The sequence below is a fragment of the Equus asinus genome, chromosome 1 (genome assembly GCF_041296235.1).
Source record: "Equus asinus isolate D_3611 breed Donkey chromosome 1, EquAss-T2T_v2, whole genome shotgun sequence".
Lineage (NCBI taxonomy): Eukaryota > Metazoa > Chordata > Mammalia > Perissodactyla > Equidae > Equus > Equus asinus.
This window is the reverse complement of record NC_091790.1, coordinates 205,472,776-205,490,254: the sequence shown is the minus strand read 5'-3', so window position 1 is coordinate 205,490,254 and position 17,479 is coordinate 205,472,776. Positions and strand designations below refer to the sequence as shown.

Below are 17,479 nucleotides of genomic sequence, written 5' to 3'. Positions count from 1 at the left end.
GACGAAAGTTTGAGCATGAAGAGTAAAGACCCCATGACTGGGCTCAGGGGTTCAATGGGCAGCACTGAATGAGAGCTTAGCAAAGCTCTCGGCCTTTCATGGCAGGTCTGACTACAGCATGAGCATGTTTCCAGAATGTTATGAGCTCAAACTTAGGATGCGCTAAACATACCCCCAACTTCAGCAGCTCTGAGAAGAGGGTTTCTTTGGCCTGCCCAGCCACATCCCCACCTCCACCACACTAGCTCCCGAGTGAACATCAGTCAGCATGGGGGACTGTGGAGAGGAAGCTGGGGGGCCCCCACGGAGGCTGACAGATCACCATGGGGGCCATGGAGAGGGCTGTGACCCCAGCGAGGAGGTGGGCTCAGGAGCACCAGGGGCTGCAGGAAAGGGGAGGATGCTAGAAGGGGACAACAGTATGCATTACTGTCCTCACGTGCTTTTCCCTCTGGTCACTGTCAATCAGCCCCTGCCTGACTGAACGGTCCTAAAACAAAGCAAGAGGAGCTGATGCTGGGGAAGCTCGCCGAGACCTTATTAAACATCATTCCTGCTGCCTTCCACGGGGCAAGGCTGCCCGGCCAAGATCTGACCACAATTTCCAAGTACCCTGAAGCTCTAGACTAGTTCAGGTTACAATTCAGCCCTGCGGTTTCATGCATACTAAACCAGATTAAATCAATACCCTTTAGGCCACTTTCTCAACTCTCCCTGTCATCCCAGCCTGATGACTCCAGGCTGTGCGCCATAAATATCTTTGTAAGTTCACTGCCCCCACCCTACCTCCACCCCGTCTCAGAGGAGTTGAGGAGAAAAGGATTTGTATATATGTGGGGAAAGAAGTGGTTCTCAAATGACCCCGGCATATTCCAGCTTTCCACTGAGGTATCAGCCCTTTCACGACAGCCACGAATCACTGAATAATGATATTTATTTCAGATTATCCATATGACTGCTTTGGCAATAGAGGTACGAACGTCTCACAGTTCAGTTGAAACATTTAATGACTTAAAGTCTTATTACTGGAAAATTATAAGCCATACATTCTGTGCTGCACCATTCTACCTCATGTGTATGAAAATGGAAATAATATAAATAGCAGCAACTGAGAAATACAACCAATTCTGTAAACTGGTAACAAAGAGCCTTTCATAAAAATCTGGACAGTTCCAACTGTGCCACATGCCCACATATTAGGAGCTTTGCAAAATGGCTAAGCCTTGCATGAAAGTGTGAATTCTCAACAGAACCCTCATTTAGAGTTCTCAAAAAACTCTTAGTAACATCTTAATTTTAGTTTCTAGATAACAAACTTTAGTAAACCTTGAAACAGATGTAGGGCACGATTAAGCAGTTTTTAATCTTATATTAAAGTAAAAATTCTATGGCACTGCATGACATTTGCCCAGAAGAATGAAATGAAGATATGCATTTTGCTTATCAGCATCGGTGCGTGGCCACCGTGAGTGGGGAGTCCAGAGAATCGGTGTGACGCACAGCCTGGTTCACAGCTGGTGCCGAGGGCACATCCGAGCACGTGGATGCTTCAGTCCCCTGGGGAAGATTTTCCTTCGGAGGATGTGCGAACCTTTGCTCAAGGATGGAGACTCCTGGCAGCTCCTGGGTCTCCTCCCTCTGCTCTCCCTTGGCCCTCAATATTCTGATATGTTCAATATGTTTAAGATCCTTTCTTGGAAACAAAACAAATCAATATGGCATTTTGCTGCCAACCAGGCTGAAGCCTGCAGGGGTGTTTCCTCTGTACATAGCTCAGTTTCTCCTCAGAACTAACAGCTCCAAGTGAGTCAGACCCTCTGCAAATACTTTTAGGGTATTTTTCCTCCCAATCTACCCCGCCCCCTTTTTTAAGGGCGTGTCTGGAAGTGAAAGAGTTAAGTCACAGATTAGAAAAAAGCCATCTTCACCATTTACCTTCCCATTATTAGTAAAGGAACACAGATTCCCCAGGGCTTTTGGGCTCCCAACTTCGGAAATCTGAGCATCAGCATATATATAACCTTCCAGGGAACAGCACTAAGGAGATTAAGCTGCCACATCAACCGTGATTGATTTAAAATATTTGGGGCTCTGTTATCATACCAATACAATTTCGTGTAAATGCCTTAAAGAAAAATTTCCTTTCAGTGGATTTGCTAAAGCAAAAGCTTAACTTGAATTGCAAAGCAATCAGCTTTTATTTCATTAGGGAGATACCAAAAAAGATATTTTAAATCTCCTGGTTATGGGTTTTTTGAGATTAGTCCTAGAGCATGTCTAGGCTCTTAGAGCCAGGAGCCCAGGGCCTTTGCTCTCTGGGGACCTTCTGGCTGTAATTGCCCTGACCTCTCTGAACCCAGGGCCGGCCGCTCCTAGGGCTCTTTGCTCACACAACGGTGTGAGCACAGAGGACACCGGCCAGTACCCATTTCATTCCAGTGACACCCTCATGTGAGGTCAATAAAACCTCAAGGTCGATTCTTCTGAGGCCCAGAAACTGGACTCCTGGGTGCTCTGAGCAGTGGCAGCCACGTGAGAAGAAACAAGGGGCTTCCAGGGCACCACACCGGGGAGGGGCCCTTCCAGCACGTCAGTTAGAAAACGAGCTGCACAGACATGGGGATGGTGGTGGCCTCCGGGAGCTTTCTGGGATGATGGAATGGTATATGTCTCGATGGGGCTACACAACACACACATTTGTCAAACTCATCAAACTGTGTCCTTATAATCGTGCATTTCATTGTAGACGACTTAGATCTCAATTTAAAAAAATTTAGAAATCAAGTCATAGCACTTTGTGCTCCAGCGACTTCAGTGGACTATGATGGGAAGTAAAGGTGAGCTGTATACTTTACGATACATACAGCCCCAGCAATGCAGAATCCTGGCCTGAGGGATGCACGGCACTGAGGGAAAGGATTTCCTAGGCTTGACAATGTCCAGAGGATCCCTTGATCCCGCCTTGATGCAGCCAGCATGGGGAATTGTCACTGTGACCAGGTGGTCTCAGGAGGTAGGCTGTTTATCAGCCCAGTGCTGGGACATAAGCACCCTGATTCACATCTGGAGTTTTAGAAAGGGAAGCATCCTGGACTCAAACAATGACATTGCCCAGTACACCTTCCTTAACCTGTGTAAACCCAGCAGACTACTAACCCTCAGCGTGACTCACTGTGAAATGTCAACAGTAGTATTCATCTCAGAACGTTGTATGAGGGCGCTATGGACTGAATGTTTGTGTCCCCCCAAAATTCATGTGAAGCCTAAATCCCTAAGGTGATGGTGTTGGGTGGGGTCTTTGGGAGGTGATGACATCATGAGGGTGGGGCCTCCACGATGGGATTAGTGCCCTTGTGAGGGGATGAAGAGACAGAGCTTACTCTCTCTCTCTGCCCGTGTGGCCAGGAAGAGAGCTCTCACCAGACACTGGACCTGCCGGTGCCTTGATCTTGGACTTTCCAGCTTCCAGAGTATCGAGAAATAAATGTTTGTTGTTGAAGCTGCCCCATCTTCGGTATTCTCTTACGGTAGCCGCAGCTGACTACGACAGAGTTCAATGAGGTGTTTGACAATCAAGTGGTTGGCACAATGCCTGGCCCCTAATAGCAGTCAACACATGATTATGATTGTTATGACAAAGGCCTCATTAACGTGGAGACGGATTATAAATGTTTAAGAAGACAGCTTCCCACTCAGATTTCTAGTTATTGAGTAATGCATCCCACTGGAGGCCTCTGGCGCCGAAGGAGAACCAGTGGTAGGAAATGTCCAGCAAGGTGCAGGTACTTGGGACCACCAGCCACTCCATGGGCTTCTGTTGGAAGCTTTGCCCTCTGGCTTCCCCTGCCCCAGGCCAAACAAGGCACTTTACCTCCAGGAGTGGGAGTAGAGAAACCTGAGCACTTGCAGCCCCACGTGTGCCCAGAAGTCACCTTCTGGTACAATAGACCTCCCAGTACAATGCCACCTGCCCTTCAAGGGGCAGCCTGGGTTCTGGGAAGCTCCGCACACCTGGTCACCAGGTGCGTGCTCAACAGTTCAGGCTCCTGCTGACAGCCTGAAGCTCCACTGGTATCTTTTTAATTTAGTGGAACCTCAGAAACAGGAGTTTAATTTAATAAAGTCAAAGGAAAAGACACAACAGACAACCCCAATCTAGCAGCAGCAGGAGCCCACAGCGAGCACAGAAGCCCCTGCTCCTCGCCTCCGGCGCCCTCACCTTCGTACAGCCAGTCACTAAGGCCATTGTAAATCACGCCTTCCTTCCCAGTGGAGACCACGCGGATGGCCTGCTTCCCGACGTGTGCACAGTAGTAGATATTGTTTTCGAAGATAAATATCTAATTTGGGAAGAGAAAAAACATAGCATTAACCAAGGAAGTGGTTATAAATAGGGTGTTCTCAAAAAATCTGAAAGGAGCAATGGGTTTGCATTTTCCTGTTGTTTATTTGAGAGAACAAGGGCAGTCTCAGGATGGTTGGGGTTCACCTGGCTCCAGTACAATCTACGTTTGAGGTTCATCAGAGACTCAGGCTTCACAGAGCGCAGCCAGTGAGATCGTTTACCATGACTGGACGATGTGTCTGATCCTGTTGGGTGCTGTAACACCAGATGGCATGAGTATTTTAGCAATTGTATTTTTCCTAGCAATTCAGACTGGAGGGCTGGGAAACTGAAATCTGGGATTTATTCACTCAATATTCATCAAAAATTATTTTGCGGGCATCTACTCTCCCAATCATAGGGGAGCACAGTGATAAATGAAGTGGGACGTATAATATATAATGTGCTTTCATCCTACTTACAGTCTGGTAAAATAGAGAAACTTTAACAGGAAAACGTTCCGATGGGGATAGGTGGAGCTCTGGGAACCTAGGTGAGGATTCTCTGACTTAGGCCAAAGGACAGGCAAGGATTCCCTGAGACAGTGATGGAAAATTTTTTTCTTATTGTGCTGAAATATACACGACCTCAAATTTACCATCTTAACCATTTTTAAGTGTAAAATTCTATGGCATTAAATACATTCACTGTTGTGCAACCATGACTGCCATCCATCTTCAGAACTTTTCATCTTCCTAAACGGAAACTCTGCCCTCATTAAACAATAACCCCCCATTCCTCCACCCCTATCCCCTGGCCCCCCCATCCTACTTTCTGTGTCTATGGATTTGACTCCTCTAGGGACCTCATATGAGTGGAATCATACAGCATTTGTCCTTTTCCGTCTGGCTAATTTCACTTGGCAAAACATCCTCAGGGTTCATCCATGTTGTGGAGTGTGTCAGGATTTTGAGAAAGCGAAGTTTAGGCTGAGATCTGAATGAGGAGTGGGACGAAGCAAGGGGCTGAGAAGCTAGATTACACAGAAGGAACAGCCTGAGAGAAAACCAGAGGCATGCACGGCAAGGGGTGATGGAGCAGCTGCACAAAGGCCCCCGGGAGCTGTCCTGTCGGGGACAAGAAGGAGGGGCAGCAGGCCCAGCTCCCAGAGGGTCTGTCCGCCATGTTACAGAATCGCATGTAGTGGAAAGCCCTGGACAGAGGCCAGAGAAGGGGAGCAACACAGCGAGATGTGAGTCTTCTGAAGATGAGCCCAGGGCAGCGTGGTGATGAGAAGTGAGCAAGACCGTGGACGGTGGGCCAGGCAGGAGTTGGCTCCAGTCGTCTGAAGGACTGCTGGCGATGGGGACAGGCAGAGCAAGACCAGCCAGGAGACAGCTGGAAGGACCCACAGACCATGGGGAGTGGACAGAGGTCTGGAGAAGTAGTGGGATGACGCAAAGTCGTTCTTGCGCTGTTCTCTGGGGCGGCTGGGGGATGGGGACCCATTTGGAGAGTTGGGGTGCGCAGGAAGATATTACAGTTCTGACCTTGGGTCAACCACCAATTCTGTGAGGAGGGGGAGGAGGAAGTCTAGGTCAGTGCTCTCGAATTCTGGTGCAGATTAGAATGACCTGGGGAGCCTTTACAAATCCTGCTGCTAGGTCCAGCAGCCCAGCCCAATGATCAGGCTCTAGGGGAGGCATCCTGGCATCAGCATTTTTAAGAAACACCCAGGTGATTCCAATGGGCAACCAAATTTATGACCCAGTGGCCCAGGAAAAACCTAATGTCTCCTGACGCTCTTGAAGTATAAATTAGCCTACAAAATACTTGTGCTCTCGAGGTGATGATCAGTTCTTCCCTGTGTTTTCTGTATCCAAATTCTGTGCCTGACACCCCCACAGGCACCTCAGAACACGATGCTGGTCGTACTGTGCAGATACCCAATGTCTCTGGAATCTGAGCTACGTGGACCAAGAACAGGACTCAAATCAGCTTTTTGGTTTTTTTAAGAAATTCTAGAAAAAATAATGTCAGTGTCACTTAAGAGACCATTGAGAGAGGGTATTTTGTGCAATCTAGGAAACAGCGTAAATATTGACATTTTAAGCTGGAAATGCAAAAAGGGCAGTTTCCAAAGATCGTTCTCATGGAAGGATGGGCCTGAAAGCACTGTCTGTCAAGGAGGAGCTTTCTGCTCAGGCCTCCTGACTCTTCCAGTGTTCAGTTCAACCAGAAATGAGCTGGAAAACTTCCAGACGCGAGTACACATCCTAATTTAATCTCAGTAGCCATTCTTACGAGTTTGCCTAAGGGCGAGATGTATTACTAAATTTAAACTTCTTTTATGTGTTCTAAGCCTACAATAAATTGTTGAATCAAATCTGACTGTAGCCAATTAATATTCTAAGTAGAATTTGCCATGATAGATATCCAATCCCTTTTCACCTTGGCTTTATTTTTAATGGGAGGAAAAGGAAAAGAAACAAGTTATAAGGAAGAGTGCATTTGGGTTTGGAGAGATTCTACATTTTCCTTTTGACATCCAGGGCAAGATATCTGAGTAGAAGATGACGGAAGGTATGGAGTTCTGTCTGTGGTTACGTGATGCTAAGCACTGAAGGGCAGGAAATCCCAGGTGCTGGGCCTGGGCGGGATCAGACACTGGGCCGAGCGGCTGAGTGCTTCGCTCTCCATCGCTGCTGTGCACACAGTGGCACCACGCAGGCTCGGCATCTCAGTTTCTGCTTCCTGTGGCAGGCTTCCCCTGCCCAGGTGTGCGGCGACCTCTCCATCAGTCTGTGCGCCGCACGGACCCCTCACCCACCCGCAACACGGGAAGACAGCCGCGCCTCTCCTGCCGTGAACTTCCTGCACCTCCACTCAGCTTAATCTGCAGGAACGGGTGTCCCTGCTTCCCGCCATGCCCTTCCCAATTCATCTCACGCAGCGCAGTCCAGGTTGGTCTTTCCTAAAACACCCGCTTTGTCAGGTCACTCTGTCACTGAAAACCTGAACTGGCTTTCTGTTAACCCTGGAACAGAGTTTAAGCGTCTGGTCTGGGGTTCAAGGCCCTCCATGACCCAGGTCCTCCTATGTCTCCGGCTCTCCCACTCCTGCAGGAGTAACTGAGGGCCAAACACACAGGGACGTGAGGATGTGGGGGCAGACACCATCCCTGAGGAGTTCACATTTACAAATGAGTGTGTGGATTCTACACAGCTCAGTCTGCTCCCAGCCACATGAGGGAGTCTACACCACGTTCCGGGACGGCATGGTGGGCGTGTCGCACCACCTGGGCCAGCTGCTGGACTTCTATGTGCCTCTGTTTCTTCATCTGTCAATAGAGATAACAACAGAATGTAATCTTAGGGTGGATAGGAAGACCAGTGAGGTGACAAATTCAGAGCTCTCAGAACAGCGCCTGGTACAAGGAAGGGCTCAGTGCTGTGCCTGCCACTGTTGCTGTTCCCATCATCATGATAAAGACTCATTCTCAATGGAGGGATCAGGAGAGGCTTCACGGGGGAGGTGATGTCTGAGCTAGACCATAAAGGAGAAATGCTTTCAATTTGGATCAAGCCCACTTTACTTTTTTCTCTTGCAGTTTGTGCTTTGGAGTCACAGCTAAGAATCCATTGCCAAATCCAAGGTCACGAGCATTTACCCCTCTGTTTCCTTCTAAGATCTTTATAGTTTTATATTTAGGCCTTTGGTCTATTTTGAGTTAATTTTTGTAAATGCTGGCCAGGTACTTTTCAAATGCTTTGCAAACTTTAACTCAATCTTTAAAATGATGCTGTGCGACAGGCTAGTTTTCTTGTTTTGCAGATGAAGAAACGAGCATAGAGAGGTTAAGTGCTGTTGAGACAAATAATCCACAAGCAATCTACAAATCAAAACTGGGGTGAGTTTATTATGAGCCAGATATGAGGACCATGTAGCCCGGGGCCTTCCTTCCCCGAGGAAGGAAGGGCACCAAAGAAGTGGGGAGTATACTGTCATGGAACAAAGAGCATGTATCACATATGATAGGAATGTCCCTTTTACAACAGTCACGAGACTGCCCTGTTGGCACAGCGATTCACACAGCAGGTAGCAGGTCTGCTGTCTCAATGGACACAGCAGGTGGCAGGTCTGTTGTCTCCAGCTGGGTGGTCACAGGTGAGCTGGGTGGTCACAGGTGAGCACAGCAATCAGTTCCTAGTCTAGGGAGAGAGGCTTAGCCTACAGGAAATGCCAATGTGGGGGAAGTTGCACCTTTATCTTAAGGGCATTTGTTCTTGTCTTTGGGACATAGCAAACGCTTAAAGCAGATATACAACGCATGCTCAAAGGCCAGCCCCTTTTGGAAAAATGAGGTCAGGCCGAATTAGGTTTACACCAAATGGCTTCCTCATATGCTCCAATATGTCCACTTGCTTGCCATTTATTTATCAGTAACTTGCCCAAAGCTAGCTGGTCACTGGGGAGCTGGGGTTCAAACCAGGTGGCCAGAAGCAGTGAAGTACCTTGCCCAAGGCCCCCAGGTCACAGAAGGAGGAGTCAGGATTCGAACTCAGGCAGAGTCTGTGCTCTCACCTATTGTGGCACCTTGCCTCTTGATATTGATTTGTTAAATAAACAAAAGGTGTGATTTTTAACCAGAAATATTATCAGAACCATGGATACCTTTTTGAGTCTCAGTGACTCCTCTCACATTCCCTACGGCCACCTCCTTTTCCTTGGAAGGAATTTTATGCCAGAAATTCACACAGAACACGGGTGGGCATGGCAGATGTCACAATGTCATTTGTCATCAGGTCCCTTCCAGTAGATACAGCAGTCGCAGCAGCCACCCCCACTTTTCCCTCTCACCTGGGTTTATTCAGGGAGCCCTGAGTCCAGCACGGCTTCACCCTCCAGACTACCGGCTTGAGGCCCTTCTAGCTCCAAAATCCTATCAGCTACGGATCCCGCTCATAGGATCAGCTCCGGGAATCTTTTCGGGTCAGGGGCTGCCCACCTTTATCTCTGGATGGCCGATCCCGCTGAGGGCGCGCAGGCCATGGCTGCACCTGCACAAATTCTGCACCTTGACCACTGCCTGGGGCCGAGGCCACGGTGTTTAGTCAGTGGAAAGGCTGCTGAAGAACAAAGCCCCCACGGCCGCTGCAGCCAGGCGCCCTGTGACCCCAGGCGCTGAATGTGCCCCGCTCTGCACCTGCCCGTGGTGCTTTCTTCCGGAAAGCTTTTAAATGTTTGTGCTATGCTCCCCTCAAAATAATCAGGTGCACAGAAAGCACAGGAAAATAATCAGGAAGTGTGTTTGTAGTCTTCATACGGTAGTTTCCAAGCATCGCAAGTACGCGCTGGGGACGCAGGGTCTTCAAGTAACGTGGAAGGACGGTCTCCACTTCCTCCATGCCACGTGATCCCTGACGCCTCCTTCTGGGAGCTTCTGGCCTTGAGAAAGGCCCAAATGTTTCCCTCCTCTCTTCGCCCTACTTGAAACGCTCGGTTTTCCCTGGTGCCCACACAAATCTTACTCAGCCTTCAAGGCTCTGCTGGGCTCCTGTCCTTCTAGAAGGAGGCCCAGTGACCTCTCTCTCTGCCACATGCCTCCTGCACTCATTCTGCCCTCTCTCCTCACCAACAGCCTCAGTTGCTGCCATTGAGAGGCTTCTGTAAGGAGGAGCAAAAGCTCCAGGGAGAGAAGAGAAGGGAGACTGGAAGTGGGGCAGGATGCCGCCTGCTCCTCAGTCCCCCCCAGGCCAGAGGCAGGGGCTCCAAAGGAAAGCTGGAGAGACTTCACTCAAAGCAAATAAGGTCCTTCAGAAGTGACAAAAGCAGCACAGACCTGGGGAGAGTCCTTTTCCCATTTTCTGCCCAGAACTTGGCCGTGGCAACTGATAGCGACAGTGACAGAGATGCGGCAGCACCTGCTGGGCCCTGAGAAGGCAGGGAAGCCACGCCCAGAGGGACCAGCCCCACGAGGGGCCCTGTCCAGTGCCTGGTGCGGGCCGGCCAGGAGAAGACTTGTCCCTCCGTAAAGATCTGCTACCCTCTGAAGACCTCACTCGAAAAGGCCGCAAAGAAAGGGGTGTGAGTCAGTGCGTGTGTGCAAACTAGCGAGGGCCTGTGCCAGCGGTGAGTCCTCCAGCAGAATTCCAATTTCCCTCCTTGTGCACGTGACCTGACCCGATGTAGGGGCGTCTGGGTTACAGCTACTTGGTGCCCCCCGTCTCTCCTCTGGGCTCATTTTGTCTCAGCCTCTGTCTAGACTCAGCTTTGAGGGGAGCTGGGCCTGGGGCATAGTTCCTGTTTTCTGGCCTTTCTCCCCTCCAATCCTGTGGCCACGTTACCTCTGTGTATAATGAGACACATTAATTTTTTAATCAAAGAAATCTGAATTAATTTCATGAGAACTTGAGGGATGGAAGGTTTCCTGGCATCCTGGCCTGTGCAGCTCACTTTGGAGCCCCAATTCCCAGTGGAGCATCCTTGTTCCAGAAAGGCTGCGGTGTGACACCGACAACACCGACAACACCGAAATGGATAAGATCTATGTGTGACAAGCCCACACACGCCACCAATGTAGCCTTTGTACTTTAGTAGAGGAGAACGAGAGAGACTTAAGTGATGGGAGAAGGCTGTCAATCCCTAATCCACAACCAAAAAGGGAAACTTTTGGAAAGTAGAATTTCTGAAAGATAAAAGGGATGAAATCTAATAAGTCCAGAGATGCTAGAAAACATAGGAAGAGGGACTTTAAAGGAGTGGGGGATGAAGAATTTTCTGGATATGGCTAAAAGGTAGAGAGATAGGAAGTCTTTACGCAGAGGAAGCCTAAAGCCAGAAGTCAACTTTAAAGGGGACTGAGGGTGCAGCCTGCAGGGCGTCGACGGTATCAAGTTGGTAAATGAAGGTCCTCCGGGTTCATGTGACATCAGCACCCAGACTGAAGTTCCTCATATGTGACAGGCTGCAGGGTGCCATTGGGAGGGGCTACTGAGTCCAAACTTGTCTCATAATTAAAGTCCTTACAGCAGCCTGTCACAGTCCCATTCCACCTACATCACATTAACAAGCGCTCCAATGAAAAGGTAGAAAATCATCTGAGTGCATTATTCCTTCTTGTCTGAAAATTGTATTAAAATTAACGTAGGCTTCAATATACCTTTTGGCTAAAGTTGGTTCATATACTCCTTGTTATAGTAAATTTTGTGAAAGCTAAATTGGAATTCTCTGGAGGAATGTGAACTTCCAGTTAAACAGATTTTCTGGGTGAATTTTCTAATTAAGGGAAAGATCTTTTTGATTTCAGTCTTTATTGGAGAAATATTTCCATATTTTTCTACTTTCCTGATTTATTAAATAGAATGAGATAAACGTTTAATTATTGTTGACTAAGGACTTTGTACTGCTTGAGATCATCAATATACATATACATTTTCATTGCCCAGAACTATTGATGTCGTTGTAGAAAGGGGTGGGGTCAAATCTATATTCATCCCTGAAGCAGTTTTCCTTGTTGCTGTATGTGTTATTTCTACCCTTTTCCATGTAAGTTGTGTAGAGAAAAACTATCCCAATATTTAGTATATGAGTTAGTTGGCTGTTGACTAATTGAGGCTTTATTTGACTTTTCTGGGAATCTGAAAATTGAATACAACTTCAGGTAACTCACTTACTGGGTAGAAATCAATATCTGTGTGTCTGTGTGTGTGTACTGAGTGTTAATTTATATCCTCACTATTTCTAAAACTGATTCCAAGTAGATGACAACAAAAGCACAAATCCACATGTCAGAGGGCGGTTACAATAAAGCTCAAAGTTACACGCATAGCTGAAAAGGGCGCCGGTTATCTCAGAACTAGGGACAAGATCATTACTATAATTGGGCACAACTTAGCTTTTAGTTCTGGAAACTCAAGGCCCAGAGGGACCATACTGAATAGCTCAATGCTTGACAAAGAGAGAGTAACACACTCGGGGTGGAAAGGTAAAGTAGGAAGAACACTGGCCTGGAAGTTGAAACCTAAATTCTAGTTGAGACCACTAGCTGCCCAGCTTGAGCAAGTTACTTAATCTTGTTGAATCTCACGTCCTTCACTAGGAAATAAGGGGTTCGACTGGATGGTCCGAAAGTTCCCTCCATCTTTAACACTGTTGAATCCAAGTCTCATGAATGTTTAATCAGGAAAAGACACTTAGTAAACTAAGTAGTGATGCTGTTACGACACTTGTATTCAAAAGGAGAAGCATTTCTCATGAGGAGGAAATTCAACCTTCATAGTGAACCTGGCAGGTTACTAGGAAGGGGGAAAATAGATTCCTGATATATCAATAAAAACCTCAACTGTCATATTACCCCAGGTTTCTTTAACTGACATAGTATATATATTTGCTAATTGCTTTCCCCCTTGCTTTCTGCTTCTTCTCCTGAGTTATCCCATCTCCTGACCAAGTGTGATTTTACTAACACTTCCATAATAAATAAGGAGGAAAGCTCCTGTTACATATGACAGGAGCTTTAATTTACAGGGTGAATGGGATTCCCAAAGCAAACTGGGCAATCTTTGCTGTAGGCCACTCTAACCCCACAGGAAACGCTACACAACTGAACTCACGTCACTGGAGCGCTGCACACAAATAAAACAAGTCACCGGAACATGGGAATCCTGTCGCTAAATCTTGCAACCTGGTCAACATAACTTTTAGGAAACTCTGGCAAAGAAGCAAAATGCTGACCAGAGAGGTCATTATGTCCTTGGGAGGTGGGCACTGACCAGGCTTGTGTCTCTGTATGGCTTTAATTTCCAGGTGCACTATAAATGTCACCTCCAGCCCTTTGAATGGTTTCATCAACAGGCCACATAATAGCAAGGTGGAATTACCAACTGTGGTTAATGGATTGAGAAAAACCCTTCTGTATTCAGAACCTAATGGCTGGTCCCCTCTGCATTAAATCTGACCTTCAGCTAACTTTCTGTTCCTATTGCCAGGACACCTGGTGAGGGTAGAACATGGCCTTTAATGGCGGGCAACACTAGTGATGACACGTTGCATCTGGATGAGGAGAACTGCGAATACTGGGTGGAAAGTGCACTGTGGCTCCCCTGGGTGCATGACTCCTGTCACTGGTCTTCCTTCTGGGGCCCTGGAAGCCATGCCCATGGCTCCGGAGGGGCATAAGGCAGGGAGGATTCCACACCCACCCATGGGATGTTTACTGAGCTGTCACCTGGCAGCGGGGACCGGCCAGGTGATGGCTGCCGTATGTTGCCAAGTGGACTGCTGTGTGGAATCCCGCAGGAGAGACGCCGCCCTGCTGGCAAACTGTCCCTGTCCTGTATCCTTCTGAGCCGAGCTGATGCTGCGCGGCCTCTCGAGGACTTGCGAGTCAGAATCTTTGCTGGACGGATACAAGATGCCCGTGGGTGTTTCAGAGCAGCCGTCAGGCTCCTAGAACAGCCCACATTCCCTGAGCTCAAGTCAGGAGAAACCGGATGATGGTGGGAATTCCAAGCCTCTACGTGAGTAAAGTCACTGTGTAGTTACCGTGGGGTAATTACAAGGAGGGAGCTACACCAACACCAAAACGAGGGTGGAACAGTGCCGGGGTTTTGGAAAAGCAAACTGGCTGGCTTGAGATCACAGAGTCGGTCTGGCTGACTATGAGGTAGACAACAGCATGGCAAAAGCCACCAAGTTGACCACATGGATTCACTGTTACTGTAGAATGCACAGAGAAAAGAATGCCATAACCCTACAAACCACACACATACACAAAACATGACTATAAAATAAACTCTGTTGTATTTTATTCCCTTCAGTTGTGTGTGTGTGTGCATGTGTGTACGCATGTGTTGGTGAGTGGGGTGTAAAACCTAGTTTTTAATAAAATTAAGGTCCTATAACATATGCAGTTTTGCATACCGTTTTAAAATTTATAGCAGGATTGCTTTTCCATGTCACTAAGCAGTCTCTGAGACATGCCTCCTGGGAGATACACCATAGCTTATTTAATTATCCCCTTTTGTTTGACATCTTTCTTTCTGGTTTTTATTACAATAAAAATGCTATTGTGCGCATCTTTGTACAAAGATCTTTGCCTGTGTCTCCGATATTTCCCTATGATAAATTCCAAGGAGAGGAAGTCATGACTCATGTTCATCGTGCAATTAAAAAAGATGGGTGAAGGACATGAAAGGGTAGGTCAAAGAACCACACAAAGTACTGAAAAATACGGAAGTGTTTGTACTCACTAATAACACAACAAAATCTTATTACAGTGGGAACCTTTCATTTATCAACTTATCAAAGACTCAACGACAAGGACCTCCTCTTGCTAAGAATGCAGTGCACCCTCCCGGGGGCAGAGACTGACAGGACCCTTACAAAAAGCAGTCAGCAAACCTTATGAAAAGAGACATTTCCTGTGTAGATTATGGGAGAAAGACTGCTGGAAGTAAAGTATAATTGACCTTTTCAAGTCATAGCTACAGAAACTGGTGACAGTGGAAAGTGTTACCTCTGAACTAAAGGGTAAGCACATGCATATAGAGCCAGGTGTTTATATGTCCTTTCCCTTGTAAACGCCCTGAAGTTGTGGGAATCATTCTTGGATCACTCAATGCTCGATTTCAGGAACTGACTACCCAGTGTGTAGATTATCTAAATCCTTACTTCCCTGTCATGCTCTCCTGTTCGTTGTATTTTGGCCATTCCACTGCTCCCATTATTCTAGTTTGTAACAATATCCGGAAAATAGATTGATGGAGGGGATGGCAAAGCTGTGGATCAACAAGAGGCTTTAAGACTCTTGCTGATTCTTATCCAATTCGATAGCATCATCATCAACCCCACAAACACCCATCTGGGCATTTTTGATGTGCCCGGTGGGGCGCAAAGCACTTGCTATGCAAGATCTCAGCTAATCCATGCGGTGACTGTAACTCTGAGTTCCTTCTGTGTGAATATTTCATATTTCCCGGTTAACCCATCAGCCTGAAGTTCAGAACACTTGGTTCTCATGTTGGTTCCTGCCCAGGCACCTGTGGCACACGGCAAAATTCACTTAACTGCCCTGCCTTTGGCTCTTCCCACCCATCATATACAGATAACGGCGCCTGCCATGCCTGCCTCACGGTACTATTGGGAGGATGAGAGGAGATAACCTACGGGAGAAAGTCTTGAAGGTTACGAAGCACGTTTCCAGCTAACGTATGATTAGCATAACCAGAGTCATCAGCCCAGCCGCTCCTCACAATGAAGACACTGTTCTAGTCACCGGGTCTTGCAGCCCCTCATGTTCACACCTCTCCCTCTGCCCTTCCCTTCAAAACATTACACCAAATTGCCACTCAACAAATTAATGCAGGTCTTAATACCAAAGGGCAGAGGTCAGTGCCAAGAAAGAGAAAGTCTTGTAGATAATCTGAAACTACTCTTCTTACCCGAAAGCACTCACATTTTTCATCCTTTCAAAATGTCAAAAAAATCAAGATGAAGCATCTGAAACACCAGAATAAATACCCTCTGATCAATGAGCCTTCAAGCACTCAAGGAAAAGCTTCCTCTTCAAAGTCATCCCCCCCTGAGAAAAATCTCTCAGGATCTCTCTCTCCTGCTGAACCCACAATTTAACCTGGAGAGTCTGATGTGTTGTGTTTTCAATACTGAAGACAAAGTCTCAGAATAAAATTATGCTCCTGCTCATTTGATAGCACATGTTCCATGTTCACTGTGACGTTATTTAATTGAACATGGGAGCCAGCGAGTTTCACAGCTGACTAAATAGATGTAACGCTCCTCAGGACCCAGGAACTCAGAGCAGGGCCGCAGCAGGGGAAGCAGCTGGCGTCACGTCCTGCCTGAGCATGCATGCCAGCGCCTTATACCTCCCTCTGAGATGTGGTCTCTGAGGCCACGGGGCCACCCCGTGGATTGCTGGTCAGTCTTTCTGCAATTCTCCAGGTTGGGAATGTGGGAGTGCAAAGTGCTGTTAATGACAGACAACAGGGCTCCCTGATCTGGTCTGGGCGGTGAGGTCTGCTCTGAGAATGACTTCTAGGTTGAGATGTGAAGGGTGAACAGAGGGCGACCAGGTGGAGGAGGGGAACAGAGAACATTCCAGGAGAGAGAGGCACCTGCCAAGGCCCTGGGCAGGTAGGGGACATTCAGTAAGGCATGGAGGAGGCCAGAGTGGCCGGGTCAATGCAGCAGTGTGGAGGGTGAGGCTGGAGATGTGGATCCTACAGGCCACATTAATGACTGTGCTTTGTTCTAAGAACCACGCGAACCCTGAAGAGCACTAGTGGCCACTGTGGTTGTTGGATGATTTAAGTGAGAAAGTGAGAAGATGAATGTTGTGTTTTCCATGACCACTCCTTTGCTGTGCAGGAGCAGGGGGTGGGGGAGTGGATAAGGGGCCCCAGTGGGATGATCCAGACAAAGGACAATGGTATCCTGGGCCGGGTGTTGGCCATGGGAAGACAGAGACATGGGTAAATTCCCCAGCAGTGATGCTGCACTGGACACAGGCTAAGGGAGGGGCGGATGTGAAGGATGAGTCTCGGATTCTGACATGTGCAAGTGGATGGGCCGTGGTCCCCCTGTAAATCCCTGGAGGCAGGTCCCGGGGGAAGCCATGAACCCACCATGCACATGGGAGATGTGACAATCCAAGTGGACATGACCGTTGGTCTTTGGAGAGGTCTCTGTCTCAGGCTGTGAGTGGGATGAGCAGGAGTTATTCTCACCACAGAAAGAGCTTGAGCCATTGTGGAATCAGCCTTTGCGAGCCATCGCCGCCTCCGCCTCCTCCCCCTCTGGTCTTTAGTTGGCACGGCCACCCAGGCCTGAGATCCCGTGCTATCCATGGCAGCACCTCGACAGTGCCACCTGGGCCAGGGCCCGCACCTCGTTCCTCAGGCATCCTGGTTCTGTACTCCACGAAACTGACATTCCCTTAACACCTCATCTCATTTGTCACTGGGAAATGTCATGAAATAATTCACCATACGGTTTCAGCGTTAATCACTTAGCAAGTTGCTTTTCTTTAAAGGACTTCAGTGTCCCTAGCTGAACACTGAAGCTACACAAAGGACCTCTGATAGAGTTTTAGGCAGCATGGCAAACCGTTTTGGAGGGGGCCTCCAATCCTTC

The 17,479-nt window shown here is 47.9% G+C and overlaps 1 protein-coding gene across 4 annotated transcripts in view; it reads right to left on the bottom strand.

Annotated features, from left to right (window-relative positions):
- DPP6 (dipeptidyl peptidase like 6) overlaps positions 1-17,479 on the bottom strand; it is a 988,762-nt gene that overhangs the window by 138,590 nt on the left and 832,693 nt on the right. For all 4 annotated transcript variants that reach the window (XM_044765679.2, XM_044765682.2, XM_014829001.3 and 1 more), the window contains exon 8: positions 4,220-4,340. In XM_044765679.2, coding sequence (XP_044621614.2) covers positions 4,220-4,340 — 121 coding nt within the window. The remainder of the gene's footprint in view (positions 1-4,219; positions 4,341-17,479) is intronic.